The sequence below is a fragment of the Sorex araneus genome, chromosome 4 (genome assembly GCF_027595985.1).
Source record: "Sorex araneus isolate mSorAra2 chromosome 4, mSorAra2.pri, whole genome shotgun sequence".
Taxonomy (NCBI): Eukaryota; Metazoa; Chordata; class Mammalia; order Eulipotyphla; family Soricidae; genus Sorex; species Sorex araneus.
The window spans coordinates 222,221,743-222,240,719 of record NC_073305.1 but is presented as its reverse complement, the minus strand read 5'-3'; the positions used below and the strand labels follow the sequence as shown (position 1 = coordinate 222,240,719).

At 54.9% G+C, this 18,977-nt stretch overlaps 1 protein-coding gene across 2 annotated transcripts in view; it reads left to right on the top strand.

Annotated features, from left to right (window-relative positions):
• The window catches only part of CRAMP1 (cramped chromatin regulator homolog 1), a 35,323-nt gene that overhangs the window by 3,426 nt on the left and 12,920 nt on the right, over positions 1-18,977 (top strand). For both annotated transcript variants that reach the window (XM_055135423.1, XM_055135422.1), the window contains exons 3-9: positions 5,285-5,478; positions 9,226-9,379; positions 14,803-14,886; positions 16,577-16,625; positions 18,267-18,352; positions 18,445-18,568; positions 18,895-18,976. In XM_055135423.1, coding sequence (XP_054991398.1) covers positions 5,285-5,478; positions 9,226-9,379; positions 14,803-14,886; positions 16,577-16,625; positions 18,267-18,352; positions 18,445-18,568; positions 18,895-18,976 — 773 coding nt within the window. The remainder of the gene's footprint in view (positions 1-5,284; positions 5,479-9,225; positions 9,380-14,802; positions 14,887-16,576; positions 16,626-18,266; positions 18,353-18,444; positions 18,569-18,894; position 18,977) is intronic.

Here is an 18,977-nt window from a genome sequence, read left to right as displayed (position 1 = left end):
GTATGTGGATCAGGCTGGGCCGGAGCCCTTCTTGGACTCTGTTGTTAACCTCTGTTTTATCTTCCTTGTGCAGTTGGGCCTGGCCCTGAGTCTTTAAAGAGGTTTGTTTGATGGCCTTGTTCCCCGGGCGTCTTCCCTCAGTTGGAGGCGCATGTCAGATCCAGGATGAGGTCGGGAGCCTGCCTGGCAGGGCATTAAACTGCAGGAGGCTCATTGGGAGAAGCGGGGGAATAGGGTAAACATTCCCTTGGCCCGTCCAGCACATAGCGACATGTCCCGTAGCCCAGGCCAGAGTGAGGGGTGGTGTTGTGTGAGACGGCACAGGGGAGCAGGGCTCTTGGTAAGCTCTTCCATTCGAACTATACAGAGGGCCGTTGTCACAGAGGCAGATACTGGTATAGAAGAGGAGCCAAGGGGATATTCAAATTCTGCTTTGAAGACTGGAATCATTTCCAGCACCTTGTGGACACTCGACATCAGAATGAGCGTTGTTTCTCTAAGGTTCGATCCCCAGCACCGCAATTGTTGGTGTGACCCAAAAACAAAAAACAAAGAATGTCATTTCATTTGTAGGGTTTTTTTCTTGATAGAGTCATCTTTTGTCAATTATTATTTAGGGTTTTGTTTTGTAGTTTTTCATGTTTGTGGGGTTACAGGAGGACCCAGAGGTGACAGAGGAATGCTCCCCACAGCCAAACCCTAGCTAGAAAGGGAGCTGCAGCATGCCCGGGACCGCTGGAGCGCCCAAAGGAGGCAGTCAGGCCTGGTGCTCGAGATTCCATGGGCCATCAAGCATCTGCTTGAGAAACTTCCACAATACCCGGCGGTGTTCTGGAAGAGGGCCCTGGTTTCAGGAGAAACCACAATGCGTCCCAAACGGCATTGACGTCCATGGGGTGAGTGGTGGCCAGTCCTTGGGCCAGCTGAGCGAAAGCCACACTTGTTGAAGGGACACTGTGGGTGGTGCTTGGGGTGCGGTGCATCAGGGCACCGGGGACCCTGCCGGGCGCTCTCAGTGTGGTTAGTGTGTCTGGACTGCCCCTCGAGACAGCTTAAAAGGGCACACAGTCGGGAAGGAGCCCCTGAGCACGTTCTGTGTCAGGCGGCTTCCGGTGGAAGGGAGACCATTGCTGCAGCCAGTATGGGTGAGACCTCGGGCAGGATGAGGTGTGACTCGGTTGACTGCCTGGGGGCTGGTGTGTCTCACCTGGCACAGCTGTGTCCTGTGGAGACTGCCTCTGTAGTGGCGCTGTCCTTGGCTGTGCCAGATGTCATTGGAGACTGTGTGGGGACGGCCCCGTTGTGCCCTCCGTGGCTCTGGAAGCACTGCGGTGCTGGTGCTGGCCAGCTGCCGGATGGAGACGTGTGCTCTGTGCTTCTGGGCCCCTGGGTCTTCGTCAGTACATCGGTCTGCTCTGCCGGACCTAAGAAAGAAGGTGCAGGTTGGGACGGGTTACCTTGTGGCACCTCTGTACCTTTGGTGGTTGGTTTGGGGGCCACACCTGACTATTTTTGAGGGTTGCTTCTACTCTGCTTAGGTGACCTGTGTGTGATGCTGGGGATCAGACTGGCCTCCAGCACGCAGTACCTGCTCTTGGCCTGTGCAGCGCTCCCTGTCCCACTGCTGTCACTCGTGTGGTACCCGACGCAGTCATTGCTTGCTCTGTGCAGTTCATGCTGCTTGAGGTCCTGACTCCCCTGTGCTGGGCAAGTTCCTGGAACCTCTTATTTCCTGATGGCCCCAGAGTTGGGGGGAGAGGTGCCGAGTGCCCGCCTCTTGGAAATTCTTTGATTTTCACGTTTCTGAGAAGGAGAGAAAAGAAGCGTGACACAGCCACCATGGTATGAGATGGCCCTGGGAAGTTGGGCAGGGCCTCCCTAGGCTCAGTTCAGTGCCTGTCTCTGCACCCTCACTGGCACCCCGATTGCCTGCCCTGGAGCCACAGCAGCTCTGCCCAGGACTCCTGAGCCAGGCTCTTGCTGTGCCCTCCGTGGGCTCTGGCCTTTCCCCCGAGGGGCGGCTGAGTGTGGGGTGGGGTGCCAGGCTGTCCTTGGTCTCAGAGAGCTCAACCTTGGGGTTCCGTTGCCGCCAGTGCCTACCTCAGTGTGCCAACTGTCACACCCTCGTGGGGCCCCTGTGCCCTGCGCACTTGCCGTCCTTCCAGTTGTCTGCTCCCCTTCTGCCACCTGGTGCCTCCTGCCGGGGGTCTGCTCCTGCACCCAGGTGATGGAGCTCAGCTGAGCTTGGAGGGCTGCTCAGACCCAGTTCTCTTTGACCCAAAAATTGTGGTTTTCCTCTGATGCAGCCTAGAGGAGCCTGCGTGCCTGGTGCTGAGCAGGCCGCACGCGCTTCTGGGAAGGGCTGCGTCCAGCATCTTCCTCCAGACCAAATGTTTGGGAGGCAGCAGGAGGAGAGGTGGCCATTGTAGTTGCGTGTGTGGGGACACGCGTGAATCTGTGCATGTATGTGTGTGTCAGTGCATGTGTATGTATGCTGCTGCTGCCCCGGCCCCTGCAGAGCTGCCTGTCTCTTCGGCTCCCACACGAGTTCTGTGTGACCTGCTCAGTGCCAAGGTCCTGCTGGCTCTCAATTGCCTCCATCTGTGTCCTTCACTGGTCCTCCCCATCTTGAGTCACCAGTGTTGAGACACAGTAAAATGTCACCAAAGCCAACATGACATCTGCTCGGTGGCATTTTCAGATTGCATCGCAGGTTTCCCCAGAGTGCCGTTGGGCTGTGGGCCAGTTGCCATGGCCCTGGGAGGAGTTGAGTGTTTGGCCAGAGGTTAGCAGGGTCCGGGTCCTGTGCAGAGGGGGACAGCTGCCCTTCCTTGCACAGGAGACCGCTGTGGCGGGTCCTGGGTTTTCCCCACGCCTCTCTCTCTCTCCGGTCCATGGCTCATGATCCCCAGAACATGCTGTGGGAATCCTCTCGGGCAGAGCTAGCTCTCCTTGGATTCCATCTGGAGAGAATCTGCCTAGGTCCCCTTCCTCTGCAGGGGCAGGGCAGGGCAGGAATGGAGGGAGGACTGAGGCTGGTGGGCTCTCCTTCAGGCATTGTGAGGGACTTCTGTGGTGACTTGGGCTTCGGGAATAGCTGGCACAGCAGCTCCTTGGGCCAGGGGTGCTGGAGGTTACCAGGACACACCCCACTTGGGGGTGGGGTGCCCATGCAGTGCCAGGGATCGAACTCGGAACCTTGTGCCTATCTCTGTTGCTTGGCAGCAGCACAGACTGACCTTAGGGCCTCACACTTGGGTGACTTATGCTATTCCACTTCCCTAGCTCCTTGCCTTTCACTTTTGTATTTCTTTTGTTTCTTGTGATCTGTGGGCGTTCTGGGCTTCATCTCCTCTTTAGAAGCTGAGCCCGTGGACGGAGCAGGACAACACGGTCAGGCCCCTCATCTGTGTGTGGGTGCCCAGGGAGGTCCCTACTGTGTGGCCGCGAAGTGGAGCTTGTGGGCAAGTTGATGGTTGGCTTGTTGGGATGCATTTGGTGCTTTTTTTCTAAAGTTCTTGATTTATGCGTTCAGACTTGAACAGCTGCTTGCCAGTTCTGTGAGCCGAGAACTGGGTTACTACAGAGATAGGCCGGGAGTTCCTGTTCCGGAGAGGAAGGAGCTGGCAGGGTGGGAAGCCGGGGCAGGTCAGAGCATTTATGTGGAACTTTGAACTTGTCTTTATGGCTGTTACCCTGGGCTGTGTCTCAGCAGGCCCTGGGCTTCCTCGTGACTCCTCTTCACACGTTCTCCAGAACTCATCTCAACAGTAGGAGCTATGCTTCTCTCTTGGTTGTTGGGCCACACCCAACAGTGCTCAGGGATCACTCCTGGCGGGGCTCAGAGGGACCTGTAGGGTATCGGGGATCAAACCTGGGACAGCCACATGCAAGGCAAGTGCCCTGGCTCCTGTACTGTTGCTCCGGTTCCAGAATCTGATGCTTTACGAGCACTCGTGCCAGGTGATTCAGACCCTGGGCTCTGCGGACAGAGCACCCTGAAACAAGGTGCTCCTTGAGTTAGGCCAAGGAGAGAGTTTGTGGTGGAGCATATCTTATGTCTGAGAGTTCATGGGTTCTGTCCCCTGCACCCCCCTAAAACGTGTAGGAGGCCCAGAAGATGGTTCAGTGGTTTACAAGGATAACCTGGCAAATCAGTTTCAAATTGAGTTTAGGTCCCAGTGCTGCCACATATGTGAGGGGTACCCGACTGATGGTCCCACTGTTGAAATTTCTGGCAGTTGGGGTTGGGGCAGGTAGGGAGTTTTAAGATTGTTTAGGGATTCTTCTGTTTCTTTTTTCTTTGGGTCTGGGGGATTTGTGGTCATTTTCCTTAGCGCTTGAGCTGTTCCTGGCTCTGTGCTTAGGAGTGCTCTTGGGTGATGTTGAGGGGACTGTGTGGTACCAGGAATCAACCAGTTTGGGCCATCTACAGGCAGTGCTTTCCTGCCTGTGCTGTCTGTCTGCTCCCCAGCCCCATCGGGTTTACTCTTGGCTCTGTGCTTAGAGATCACTCCTGGTAGTGTGCTCAGAGGACCATGTGTAGTGCTGGAGATTAAAGCAGGGTTGGCTGTGAGCAAGGCAAGTGCCTTCACTTCTTTTTTTTTTTTTTTTTTTGCTTTTTGGGTCACACCTGGCGATGCACAGGGGTTACTCCTGGCTCTGCACTCAGGAATTACCCCTGGCCGTGCTCAGGGGACCATATGGGATGCTGGGATTTGAACCCGGGTCGGCCGCGTGCAAGGCAAACGCCCTACCCGCTGTGCTATCTCTCCAGCCCCCAAGTGCCTTCACTTCTGTATGTCTCTATTCCTCCTTCCAAAGCCTTTTTTGGTTTTGTTTTTAAATGCGGGGAGGGGTCGCCGTGCTTAGGGCTTCCTCCTAGCTCTGTGTTTGGAGATTGCTCCTGGTGGTGCTCAGGATCCCTGTGTAGTGCCAGGAAATGAGAGATCGTGAACTCTGCAAGGCCGGTGCCTTCCGCATGATCCCTTGCTCGGGCTTCATCTGCCTTTTAAAGGGATCTTGTTACCGAGTGGTTCCTACCTGAAGTCTCGGTTCTTTGATGTGCTTGGTGTGTGAAATGTTTGGCTCTGAAAGGTGATGTGGGCTCACTTTCCAGGGATGGAGCTATGCTGCCAGCAGGACATCAGCATGCCCATCCCCTCGCTCCTTTCCCTGGCTCTGAAATGTTGGAGAGATAAACACAGTGGCCCGGGGGGCCACTGTGTGTGACGCAGGCCCTGGCTTCTCTGGCTTGGGACACATCACCTCTTCTTTCTTGAAGGCGCTGATGGTGGCGGATCAGCATCTGGAAATGGTTGTGGGGGTGCCCCCACTGGCCCTGCAGGGGGCTCACGCTCCTCCTCAAGAAACTTAGGGTCATCAGGTGGTGAGAAGGAAGAAGGCAAGAAGGTCCGGCGGCAGTGGGAGTCGTGGAGCACGGAAGACAAGAACACCTTCTTCGAGGGATTGTACGAGGTGAGTGCCCTGCACAGAAGGCAGCTGTCACTCCCAGAGCTTGTCACCGGGTGCCACAGGCCCGGCCCCTCCTGTCCTGCAGAGCACATGGCTGTGTGCTCCTCTAAGAAGATTCTGAGGGGCCGGAGTGGTAGTACAGCGGGGTGGGCGTTTGCCTTGCATGCAGCCAACCCAAGTTCCATCCCTGGCATCTCATATGGTCCTCTGAGCACTACCAGGAGTAATTCCTGAGTGCAGAGCCAGGAGTAGCCTCTGAGCATCGCCAGGTGTGACCCAAAAAGCCAAAAAAAAAAAAAAAACAAGAAGAAGAAGATTCTAGGGTTGGAGCACATACCCAGCATGTCTGTGTTATGTTCAGAGGCCCTGGGTTCTGTCTTCAGCATCACAAGATTCCCCTGAAGGCCTCAAGCATCAGAGGGTATGGCCCTCACAACAATCAAAAACCATGCTCTCCTCACCAGCCCCTGTGCAGTGTTGTCTGCCTCAGCATCCCCTGGGGCCCTGTCCACCCTTAGATATGCCCCAGCTGACCTTGGAATGGAAAGTTCTAGAAAAAATGAGTCCTCTGTCCCATAGCCCAGCATGTTTAGCCCCTCGCCAGCCATGTCCACCCTGTGTCAGTTGCGGGTAAATATTTGTGATCAGAGTGAATCTGAGTGAATTTACTTCTTAACTGATGAGGGATGAATTTGTCATGGTGTTTCCTAGTTCTTTCGTTCAGTTTTATAAGTTTTAAAATATTTTACAGTTTAGGTAACATTGAGAGGAACAAAGTCACTGCACCTTCACTCTCCTTCCAGTCCCCAGCCCCTCCTGCACTGCACCAGTGTCACCTGTAGGCTTCTCCTCCACTGCTACCTGGCCATCTCCGTTTCGCACTTGAAATACCCCAGACTGTCTCCTCCAGATTCAGACAAACCAGGACTGCCTGCTTGCTTTCTGGTTTTGTTGTTGTTGGTTTAGGTTTTGGTTTTGGGGCTACACCTAGCAATGTTCAGAGGTTAATCCTGGCTCTGAACTCAGGAATCACTCCTGGTGGACTTGGGGGACTCTTTGGGGTTCTCTCTGGCCTCTTGCTCCTTTTTTTTAAAAAATCTTTATTAGAACACAGGTAGGTTTTATTGAATTGAATACCTGGGTTCAGTTGTTTTGTTTGTTTTGGGGCCATTTCTGACTCTGTGCTCAGGAGTCATTCCTGGAAGTCCTGGGAACCATGGAGGGTGCCAGGGTTGGAACCTGGGTCAGCCATGTGCAAGGCCCTCCCTGCTGTGCTCTCTCCAGCCTCCAGGTCCAGTTAATTTTGGGAGGTGTTTTGGGGTGTGTATGCTGCTCAGGGGTTGTTTCTTTTGGTGCTCAGGACCATGTGCTGAGGATCTAGCCAGGCTCGCCTCCTTGCATGCAAAGCCTGCACTCAGCCCATCGGCTCTCAGAGCCCTCTCTGCTGACTTGGACTGCAGCCATGGACACGAGCAGGCGCCATATCTCACTGCTGGCCCTCCAGCCATCCCGTGCTCTGCTCAGCATTCTTGTGTGGTCATCCCTTGGCTGCAGGGGGCAGTGCCATGAGTGGTTTTGTATGCGGGCCACACTGCAGACTGCCCAGGTGGGATGATAGAAGAGTCCAGCTGAACCAGGCATGGCAAGCATGGAAAGGAAGGCCCTTTGGCATTTAGAACCTGACATGTTCACAGAGAGACTCGGAGGTCCCGAGGGTAGACGGGGCACCAGAATTCTGTCATTGCCCTCTGGGTTGAAGGAGATCCCCAAGGTGCTCTCAGACTTGTTTCTAGGAGGACATCATCCCATGGGGTCTTCTCCTTCCTGCCGACAGTCTGAGAAGGAAAAAGAAGGCTGTCTCCATGGGGCTTGTGCCACCATGTGTGCCTTTAGGATGCTGGAATCCTGGAGTGTGCCCAGGATCAGCCACTGGTGCTAAGTCCTGCTGGACCAATTCCTGCTCTGAGTGATGCCCAGGCACAAATGCTGTGAGCCCTGGAGTTGTGTTCTCCTGGGGACATCTCTCTCTGTCTTTGTTTGCTTTTCTCCACTCTGAAAAAGCCTGTGTTCTCTCTTGAACACACAATCTCTCATCATGTCTTCCTTTTCTTTTTTTCTTTTTTGTTTTGGGGCCACATCCGGCAGTGCTGAGGGATCACTCCTGGCAGGCTCCGGGGACCATATGGGATGCTGGAAAGGAACCCCAGTCGGATGCGTACCAGGCAAACACCCTACCCACTGTACTATCCATCTGGCCCACCCTTCATGTCGAAGTAAATTTTGTTCAAGAAAAACTCTTGTGGTGGATTGAAAACAGTAGTGCCTTTCTTAGAATCTGCTCTCCCCTTTCTTTAGGGAAAGAAGTTCGTTCCCTTCCTGTTCTGGTATTTCACCAAGGAAGGGTTTGGAAGTTGCCTGTAACCTGTGATTAATGATAACTGGCTAACTACTGCTCTTCCGATACTTTCCCCTGTGTTACTGTGTGTCCCACATGGTGTGTATTCTTGGAGCTTGTGTGAAACATTGTTCCACCGTTTCTGACAGGGAGAGAAGCCCTCCCCTAGTGAGGAACTCCTGGGGGGCTGTCGGACAGAGTGGCAGGCGCACGGTGAGGTGACCTCGGGAAACCGCCTGCCTGCATGGGCTCTCACAACGAAGTGAGCCTGGGGAGATGTGGGCCATGGAGAGGGGGGCAGGCTGACATTCTGTGAACTCTGGTTTGTTTCTGTAAGGCAAGTACTGGCATGCTGAACCACATTCTTACCCTGAGTGTATCTTTTTTTAACTTCCATCTTGAAGCTGTTTCAGACCTGGGAAAAACTACAGGAACATCATAAACTGCACAAACCCACCCTTTGCTGCCTCAAGTTCAGGTCCTTATTTGTGCGTTTACGTGGTGGCAACTCCCAAGTCCTATTGCCTGAGGCCTGCTGGCGCCTGTTTTCAGCCCTGAGTGGGCCTTAGCTGAGATTTCCCGCAGAGACTTCAGCATTGGGCATTGGTGCCAGGCCCTCTGAGCACTGCTCTGGTGACACTCTCATGGAGTGGGTGTGTTTGGTGCCCTGGTGCCCAATAAAGATCTCTCATCTCCACACTCGCCCTTTTCCTTGTCCCCCATGGTAACTTGTTCTGTGGTGAGAGGCCAAGGGTTGGTTTTTGTTGGACATTATTCCCTGGTTTTGCTTGCTTTGCTTTTTTGTACATATTTCACCTATAAATGAAATCATCTGGAAATTGTTTCCCTGACATACTTAGCGTTACCCCGCCCCCCACGACACACACATGGGAGAACTGTGCTTGGAAAAGCTCTCCTGCCCTTTGGCTGGCCAGTGTATATCCCTGTGGGCTCAGGGAGTTGAGGTGTCTTGTCTGGCCACAGTCCATTCCTGGCCTATTTTGCTTTTGGCCATGGCAACCTCTTGGTTGGTTGGTTTCCTTGCTGCACACACCTTGCCTGCCTTGGAGGGTGCCCTGACTCTTGGGCGGGCGCCTGGGCTCGGGAGGCCCGACTCCTGTGGAAACGAGTACATGGTGCTGGCACCTTCCCTCCTGGGTCTGCCTCCCGGCTCCAGGATCGCTGTGGATGCAGCCACTTATCCACAGGCTGCCAGAGCTGCTGCTCCCATTGTTCTGGAAGCAGACTTGGGAGAGGTGTGTGGAAGGGCCCCAGGTGCCCTTCTCCGGAGGTTGGTGCAGGCAGAGGCCATCTGGTGCTGCCCACTGGCCTGGTAACGTGGCTTCCTCTTCTAGCATGGGAAGGACTTTGAAGCCATTCGGAACAACATTGCTTTGAAGTACAAGAAGAAAGGCAAGCCTGCCAGCATGGTGAAGAACAAGGAGCAGGTCCGCCATTTCTACTACCGCACGTGGCACAAGATCACCAAGTACATCGACTTTGACAACGGTGAGTTTGTGAGCGCCGCGGCTTGGCCTTGACCGTGGGAGTGAAGGGCTCTGGCTCCCAGGCACACCGCTGTGAGAAGGGCCATGCACATCCATGCTTGGGCTGCAGGGCTGAGTCTCCACCTGTGTTCCCGGGTTGGAATCCAGACTGGCAGCACCCTCAGACAAAAGACACATCCTTGCCAGGTGCAAGTCTAGCTTCTAAATATGAAACCATTTCTTGGTTTCGAAGATTGGATTTTTATATTTAGGGGTGCAGTCCCCTTTTAGCCTTCTTCCCTATCCCCCATGGTAACTAACTTGTTCTGTGGTGAGAGGCCAAGGGTTGGTTTTTGTTGGACATATCTGTTCCCTGGTTTTGCTTTTTCATACATAACTCACCTATGGATGAAATCATCTGGAAATTGTCTCTTTCTGACATACTTTACTGAGCATGACCCTCCCAATCCCCAGCCCCCCTGACACACACACACACACACACACACACACACACACACACACAATGAATGAGAATGAGCCTTCCTCTTTGGGGCTGAGTCTCTTCCCTGGTTGTGGGGCACGTGGGTGTTTCCAGAACTTGGCCGTTGCGAATAGCAATGAAGGGACCATAGTGTGTCGTCTCTTCAGAGGAGTGTGTGTTTTTGGCTAGACTTGTGTCTGGTTGTGTGTGTTGGACTGTTTTTACTATTTCGAGGACTCCCGCACTGTTTTTTGTTTACATTCCCTCTAGCAGTGAGCAAAGGTTCTCCGCATCTCCACTGGTGGCCACTTTTTCTGGCCTTTTGAATCCAGGTCATTCTCAGATGTGATGTGATTGTTCTTGTTCGTTTAATTTGTGGTCACGTGGTAATCAGTGGTGGTGATTCTTTTCACGTGTCTCTTTCTTTGGCAAGTATCTGTTTAAGCCCCCTCACACCCCCCACCTCCCCACCCCCCCACTTTTGTTTGTTTGTATTTGGGCCACACCCTGTAGTGCTCAGGGCTTACATCCTGGCTCTGTCATCAGGAATCTCACTCCTGGCAGGCTTGGGACTATATGGGGTGCTGAGAACTGCCCCCAAGTTGGATGCTGGCAAGGCAAGTGCCCTACCCACTCTGCCATCTCTCTGGTCTTCTTCTGGAGTTCCTTTGGTTCAGCTTTGTGAGTCCTTTATCTTGTGTATCAGCTGTTTGCCCAGTATTTGGGGAATGCGTATTCATTTGGGGTGTGACTCATTTTTTCCCATTTAGCAGGATGTCTTTTGTTTTATTGATAGTTCCTCTGACAGAAGACTTTAGCTTCTTGAAATTCCTTTTGTTTTTGCTTGTGTATTTCTTCTTGACATACAGTATCCTTGCAGATAGTACTGAATTCAATATCTGTAAGTGTTGTCCTGTTTTCCTAAAAACATATGGGTGGGTGTGGGTTTGGACCACTTCCGCCAGTGCTCAGAAGCTATTCCTGGCTTGGTGTTTAGGGGACCATATGTGGTGCTGGGGATCAAACCACAATTGGTGGGGTGTAAGACAGAGCAGCCTGACTTCACTCTCCTAGATGCCCCATTTTCTTTTTCCAGTTTTGGGCCGTACCTGACGGTGCTCAGGCTCCAGGGCCCCGGAATATGATGGTGATTCTTACCTCTCACCCATCTGTCAATATTAGCAATATCAGCACTGATGCTGATTGGGGTCTGGAGCCGCCCTGACTTCCTTGAAATTAATCCAGTGTTTATGGTTTTTAGTTTTGTGGTTTTGGAGGGGGGATGTTTTTTGTGTTCTGGGGCTCCTTGGTAATGGGGTACTCTGTGGTGCTGGAAGTCACATCGTGGACAGCTGTGTGGTGAGACTGTGTCACCTCCTCTCCCCAGGCTCCCAGTCATGATGTTTGAGCTATTCAATGTTGTGTTAATAGGATTCACTAAGATTTTGGTAAGGATCTTTGCATCTGTTTTCATCTGAAAAATTGGTCAGTATGTTTCCTTGTTCTGTGCTGTCTCTGCTTTTGGTATCAGGGTAATGCTGACCTATTGAAAATTAAAGAAATTTTGTATTTTCGGTTTTCTGGAAGAGCTTGAGAAGCATAGGTAAGATGTCAACTTCAGTTTTTGTTTTGTTTTAGTTTTGGGTCCAGACCTGGTGGTGGTTAGAGTTTATTTCTATCTCTGTGCTCATGGATCCTTCCTGGTGTTGCTCAGGGAGACTATTTGGGATGATGGGGAATGAACCCCAGTTGACTGCATGCGAAGCAAACTTCCTGCCTGCTGTACTATCACTCTGGCTCCTCCTAAGGTGTTAATTTTTTTTTTTTTTTGGGTTTTGGGTCACACCTGGCAATGCACAGGGGTTACTCCTGGCTCTGCACTCAGGAATCACCCCCGGCGGTGCTCAGGGGACCATATGGGATGCTGGGATTTGAACCTGGGTCGGCCGCGTGCAAGGCAAACGCCCTACCCGCTATGCTATCACTCCAGCCCCCTAAGGTGTTAATTTTGATGCTTTGATAGAACTGACTAGTAAAACCATCAGCCTTTGGGAGACTTTTGATTGCTGTTTTAATTTCCTTGCTTATAATTGGTCTGCTCAATTTTCTGTTCTTGTTTTTGGGCCACACCCAGCTGTGCTCGGGGAATTACTCCTGACTCAGGGATCGTTATGCCATGCTGGGGCTCAGACTCAGGTTGCCTACATGCTGGGCAAATGCCCTACCAGCTGTACCATCGCCACAGCCTTTTTCTTTACTTACGATCCTGACTTAAAAGATTAAGTGATTCTAAGAATTTGTTTCTAACTTCCCTTCACTTCTGATTTTGCTTATTAGGATTTTCTTTCATTTTTCTCTTGATACATAGCTAAGGGTTTGTCAGCTTTATTTTTTCTTCTAAAGCATCAGCTCTTGGTTTCATTGATCATTTGTATTGTCTTTTTTTTTGGGGGGGGGATCACACCTGGAGATGCACAGGGGACATTCCTGGCTCTGCACTCAAGAATTACCCCTGGCGGTGCTCAGGGGGCCATGTGGGATGCTGGGAATCGAACCCGCATCAGCCGCGTGCAAGGCAAACGACCTACTCGCTGTGCTATCACTCCAGCCCCTGTATTGTCTTTTTTGTTTCCTATCATTGTACTCTTGTGTTTGTTATTTTCTTCCTTTCACTGACTTCTGATTTCATTTGTTCTTTTTCTAGTTCCTTTCTGTAGGAGGTGAGGTTCTATTTTGAGCCATTTCTTTTTCCTGATGTAGCTGTGACCTTTCAGGGTGCTTTTGCGTTGGTCCGTATGAACATTGGTGGGTTCAGCATCCTGGTGGCTTGGGGCTTCATTCTCATTTTTTTTCAAAAGTCTGTTTTCTTTTATTTCCTCACTGCCTAAATAAGTATTTAGTAGACTGTTGTTTAGTCTCCGTATTTTGAGGTTTTTTTTTTTTAACCCCAGCCATTTTCATGGTTGATTTTTAGTTTTGTGCTGTTGTGATCTGAAATGCTGCTTGATAGAGTTTGCTCTCCAGGAACTGGCTGATACTTGTTTTATGTACCCACACGTGATCTCTCCTGGAGACTGTTCGGGTGCGCTGGGTAAGAGTGTGTTTTGCTTAGTGGGGGTGCGGTGGAAGTCTGTCATTTCTGTTGCGCGCTTCCTGCCGCCACGTAAGGCTGTTTCCTGGTGGACTTTCTGGCAGATTGATTACTGGTCAGGGGGTGTGAGATTCTCCCATTCCGGCCCTGTTGCTCAGGATGCTTTTCTGTAAGCCAGAACTGCCACTGGCCAACAGAGGAGCCCCTGTGTGTGCACTTGGGTACCCTCCTCCTTATCTGCTGGCTTCGGCGTGTGGTGATGGCTCAGCCACCTGTGTGCTGATCTGTCCCGTGGTGTCAGGGGCTGACTGTGTTCTGGCAGTGCCACCTCCCTCCCTGGGGGTGCAGGGATAGGGATGGTGCCGGAGGTTCTTAATGGCCATCCGGTCCTTTCTCAGTCTGCGTGAGCAGGCCCTGCGGTCCCTGTGCTTGCATCCAGAGGCTCTTCTGGGACGAGGTTGCTGCTAAGCTGCAGGAGCAGGGAGGGTGTGGGGGGGTGGTTGTTGGTGGGAGTGTCGGGGGAATCCAGCCTGTCCCAATGTTTCTTTGGGCCAGTGTCTGGTCCTTAAACTCTGCCTAGCACTTGCGTGTCTGCTGGCTCAGTTTTCCCCCCCATACTGAAAGTGTGTCTTGTCCAGAATTTTCCATCTCCTTCCCCATGACCATGGCTCCTTGTCCCTTGAGATGAGGCACACACATGGGCCACATCAGGGCGGTGTCCTGATTCTGGGCTCCCACCGCACAGGTGTTGCCCTTCCATGTGGCTGTTTTCCTCTTTGCTTACTGCCCCTGCCTGACCCACCTGGCTCTGTCTTGGTGGGCTCCTGGGAGGTCCCTGCTTTCTCCAGTCCACGGCTCCACCCTTGAAGCCATGCAGCCAGGCCTGCCGCCCAGGGAGGACCCTGGGCTCTCCTTGTGGTGGGCTTTGGGACTGGCTCTTGCTTAGCAGGCACTGCGATTTGAATTGCCCTCGTTGGGCCTCTTTTTGGAGTGTCCTCCAGGCATTGCGGGGGGCCACATGGTGCCTAGTGCCGCACCCAGGCCTGCACTCAGCTGTCTCTGGCCTCCCCATTCCTTTCTCTGTCCAAGCAATGTATCTGTGTGTTTCGCTCAAGGGTCCCATGGCCCAGCAGCCCACCTGGTGCTTGTAGCTTCTTCCCTCCCCTGGGCCCAGCGCCAATTGCTCCCTCTTCTCAGTGTTGCAGCCACACAGCTGAGGCCTCGGGCAAGTGCTGACTGGCGTGGGAGCAGTGGGATGGTGTTCAGTGTCACTGTCACTACACTTTGAGGTGCTGGGGAGGTGTCCACGTGCCCTCAGCTGGGCTTGGCGTCCAGCCTGCTTCATTCCACCCAGTACTCCAGGCATGTGAGACTTTCCCTTACCCCAAAAAAGGACCAGGCACAGGGCACGTCCAGGCCCACTGGTCCCCAAAGAACCTTTTGGGCACCCAGCTTGCTTTGCTCAGCACGTCTCAGTGGGGTGACCTTCTGACTGCAAGGCAGACTGGGACACTTGCTGTATTCTCTGGGGTTCCTTCTGGTAAAGGAGGGTGACTCGGAGGCCAGCGGGGCACCATGATGTTTCTGGCCTGTCCAGGTGGCCCTGTGGGGGGACAGGACAGGAGCTTGAGAACAGGCATACCTCTTCCACACCTCCATGGAGTCCAGTGTGTGGCTGTCCCCATCCATTCTCAGGACACCTCTCTGTGGTTTGGGCTGGGGTCCGAGCCCCGAGCCCCTTGTTTCATCCCTGACTCTCGACCGCGGGAAGCAGCGCCTGTGACACTGCTCTCCTCCCTCTATGGAGCCCAGTGTGTGGTTGCCCCCTTGACCGCGGGGGCTGGCGCCCGTGACACTGCTCTCCTCCCTCCAGTGTTCTCCCGTGGGCTCAAGAGGTCATCCCAGGAGCTGTACGGGCTCATCTGCTACGGCGAGCTGCGCAAGAAGATCGGGGGCTGTGAGTATGGCAGGGCCCTGAATGCAGACCGGCCCCTGGTTCTGTGGTTTGCAGCTGTGCTGTGGCAGGCCTGGCCAATGCAGGAGCATGGCGCCGGCCACCTCCCCCTTGGTCTGATGTGGCTGTGATGTGCATCCTGGCACGGCCCAACTGCAGTCGGTGTGTGAGGCTCCAGGCACCGGTGGGCTCCGGTGCTTTCTTGGCCGTGCGCTTGGACCCCCAGCTATGCCTCTGCTTAGCTTTGTCGCCCCCTTGCTGCTGTGTGTTACAGGGGTCCTCTTGGGCCTGTGCTCATACCCTGTCACCTCCCCTGGCCGCAGACCTTGCTCTTGCCCTGAACTTCCTGGGGCTGCTGTGTACACTGGCACTTCCCAGGCCCGTAAGCGGGTAAGCAGCCGCCCGGGCACAGAGGATGTGGGAGTCGTGAGTGCCCCATCCTCCTGTTGACATTCCCTGGAGGCTACTATCTGGGGTCACCTGACTGCCGGGGGGCAGTGGCCAGCCTCTCCTCACACACGCCTGCACCCCTGTAGTTGGGGTGTCTTTTCCGTCCTGGGAAGGTCTGTGCTGAGTGCTGTAGAGGACTGTGGACCCAGGCTCGCTCCTGGTCACTTCCTGTGAGGTGCTGCCTGGGTCTTGTCCGCTCTGGCTTCTCTCATAGGCTCAGGGGCCTCTGCACATGAGCTGGAGCTTGTCTTCTGTCTGCCTCGCCACTTGGCTGCTGCAGGTCCTGCCAGAGGTGCCACCCACCTGCCTGGCCCAGCACACCCCCTGCATGTACATGCCTAGACACATGAGCATACCCCTTGAGCTCTGTAGTCTGTAAGGCCTCCCCACCCAGCGGGCCTGGGAAGCACTGGGAGGCAAGTTCCATACAGCAGCCTCTGGACACTGCTGGGTTGTGAGGAGCAGGCCGGGTGCTTTGCTCTTCTGGAGGGGGTCAGGGAGCTGGCACCAGCTGGAAGCAAGCAGCTGTGATGGCGGCTGAGTGCCACATGGTACTGCACCCCCAGCCCGAATCCTGCTCCAGTGCCTGCTCCGTTTGCCAGGCGGGCTCCCTGCTCTGCCCACAGAGGCCCATCTAGCCTGCCAGGCACAGCCTGTGGGCACTTCTCCCTTTGCACATCGCCTTCTGCTTCCTACGCTATGCAGGAGGCAGTGGTGTGCGGCTGCTGCCCGGCGCGATACCCTTGCCCAGTGACCCATCCTGCCTGAGCTCTGGGCTCTCCTTCCTGGGAGAGCTGACACAGGCCATGTCCTGTTCTTGATGCTGTGGGGTGAGCGCCGGGCCAGGCCTGCCCTCCTCGGGGTGCCTCCTTTGCCTCTGGCTTCCTCTCCTGGTTCTTGGATCGGCTGTGTAATACATGTTCTCACCTGGGTCCTAGGTTTGAGGAAGTTGCTGGCAAGTTCGCCAGTGCCTCCAAAGCCACCTCCCGCATGAGCTGTCCTTGCTGCCTCGCACACTTCAGATTCTGGCCTTCAGGGTAGGGGCCAGTGTGCAGGTCTGGGGGTGGGGAAGCCTGTGGTGCCCCCTCCACCAGGCTGTGCATTGGAGGAATGACCTTGCTTCCAGAGGTCAGCTCTAAGGCTTTGGCCATTCTGTGAGGGACCCAGCTCTCCATGGAAGCCAGTCCAGGTGGGTCTTTGCTGGGTTCACGCTTTATAGCAGTGGGGTCTGTTTCCCTTCAAGGTATGGACGACAAGAACGCATCGAAGCTGAATGAGCTCATCCAGGCTGGGTAAGTGAGGTGGGCAGCACCTTCTGGTGCCACGCCCTCCTCCCCCCCCCTCCTGGAAGCCCTCCCTACCAGCTTGTGCTTCCTGCTCTTTCCTGTGCCTCATGTGCACAGCTTCCAGGAGCTCAGGGTTCCCCTGATGACACCTGCTCAGCCATGCCCTGTCCTTGGGGTATCCTTGCAGCAGAGCTACAGTGTCTCGTTCTCTAGATTTTGCCTTAGCGCTGAGTGGTCCTGGTTCCTGGTGGGTGGTCCTGTCTTGGGGCCTTCAGGCCTCGGCCAAGTCATGGTTTGTGGCTGTTGCTCTTCAGAATGTTCTTGTCTCTTGGCCTGGGGGTGGCCAGCCTGGGGGCACTGTCCTGCCCTGGCATGGTGCCCAGTGGGCCAGTTAGCCATTAGCTTCCAGGGTCTTGTCTCACTAGCCAGGGGTGTGGCACTGTGATGGATCAGTGAGCAGGCTTGTGGGGACCCTGGTATTCCCCCGACTCTGGGAAGAAACCGGAGAAAACTGGCACCTCCCAGGAAGTGTGGAGGGCAGGAAGGCAGGTGGGGGTCTGCTTGTCCTGTGCCCTCAGGTGCTGCAGTATGCAGTCCTCTGGGTACCCTTTAAGGTGACACCACTCCCCATAATGCATGGGGGGCCGTGTCGGCCCTGTATCTTCCTCTTAGGCTGGTCCTGGACTGTGGGCTGGTTGCAGGGCAGGGTACTGCCTGGGGCTTGTCTTCATGGGCCAGAGGTTACGGGGAGACCAGTCCTGCTGGGATGTGGAGACTATCGCCTGCTTTCCCTACATGACAGGGTACCGAAGGCATCAGGTTGGGAGAATGAGGAAGACAGGTTGCAGGGAGCTGGGTTGGAATTCGGGGGCTGCCTGGCAGCTGGAGCCCTAAGGCTGAGCGGGGATTCCACGATGTGGAGGAGCTGGGTGAGCCTGGCACAGAGCCGCGACCATGCAGAACCCAGAGGGGTAGCGCTGGTTAGTGGATACCGGATGGGGTGATACAGGCTCCAGAAGTGCCTGTCACCATCTGCATGGCCTCTCGCCCCTCAGAGCAGAGGGATTGCTGGAGGCCCAGCATCAGGCCTGCTGAGCCCAAGAAAGTCCACTGTTGTGGGAGTACTAGAGTTGAGTTTCCCTGCAGAGGCCAGTTGCCTTCCTTCTAGTTGGCCAGACCCCAGGGCTCAGTGTGGCACGGGCAGCGCTCTGGGCCAGCAGTCCACACAAGCCTTTCAGTGATGAGGAAGTCACGGCTGGTCTCCAGCACCGAGAGAATCCTGCCATGCAAAGTTCCTACATGGGCGAGATGGAGAAAATGGAACAAGCCCTGTGTCCCCTTCGTTTGGGTTTGCCAGTTCTCATCTGTTGTGAGAACCTGTTCTCACAGGGCTGACACTGTGCGAGCGAGAGCCCGTGGGACTGGTGATGGTGCTGTGCCCACCCCTTCCTTCGAGGGTGCGCTGGGCACTGCCCTGAGGCAGGCAGGGACTTCCCGAAGACCCAGGGATCATTCTCTTAGTGTAGTGGAGGGACCGGGGGTGCCAGCAGCACAGTGCAGTCCCCCCGGGCTGAGTGCTGGGTGAGGGGTGGTGCCGACCCGAGGAAGCCTATGGAGCTGCAAGCCTTCTTTCCAACGCCTTCCCAGAGCCACCACGGTGCGCTACAAGGGGAGGAACCTGCGCATCAAAGCGCCCATGTGCCGAGCCCTGAAGAAGCTCTGCGACCCCGAAGGTAGGTGGCACCTGCAGGGCCTTCCCTGAGGCTCAGCTCCGCCTCCGCCGACACAGTCTCACGGCATCATGGCTCCTTTCCTGTCATTGCAGGTTTGAGTGATGAAGAGGACCAGAAGCCTGTGCGCCTGCCCCTGCGGGTACCCGTTGAGCTGCAGCCCCGGAGCAACCACGCGTGGGCCCGAGTGCAGAGCCTGGCCCAGAACCCTCGGCTCAGGTAGTCTGACCTGGAGGCTGGGAGACACTGTCTGCTTCCCCCTCCCCTGCCTCTGCTGCTCCCTGATGGCCGAGTCCTCCAATACAGGGACCTGGGAGCAAACACTGTGTTGCTGTGCGATCCCAGGGCACCTTCCCTCACCTCCCCACATAGACCCTGCCGGCCTCCTGCCGTGTCTGCAGGGGCTCTTGGCGGGGCTGGGCATCAAAGCCACGCCAGAGGGGCTTGTGGCCTGGCTCGGGGTGGGGGTGGGAGGGTGCTCAAACCCCTTTCCTGGGCTTCGCCCGACGGGGCACCTGTGATGGGATGCATCTCCCTCCTCGCAGGATGATCGTGGAGCTGCACCGGAAGGTGTCCAGCCTCATCGAATTTCTGAAGCAGAAGTGGGCACTACACGAAGCTCGTGTCG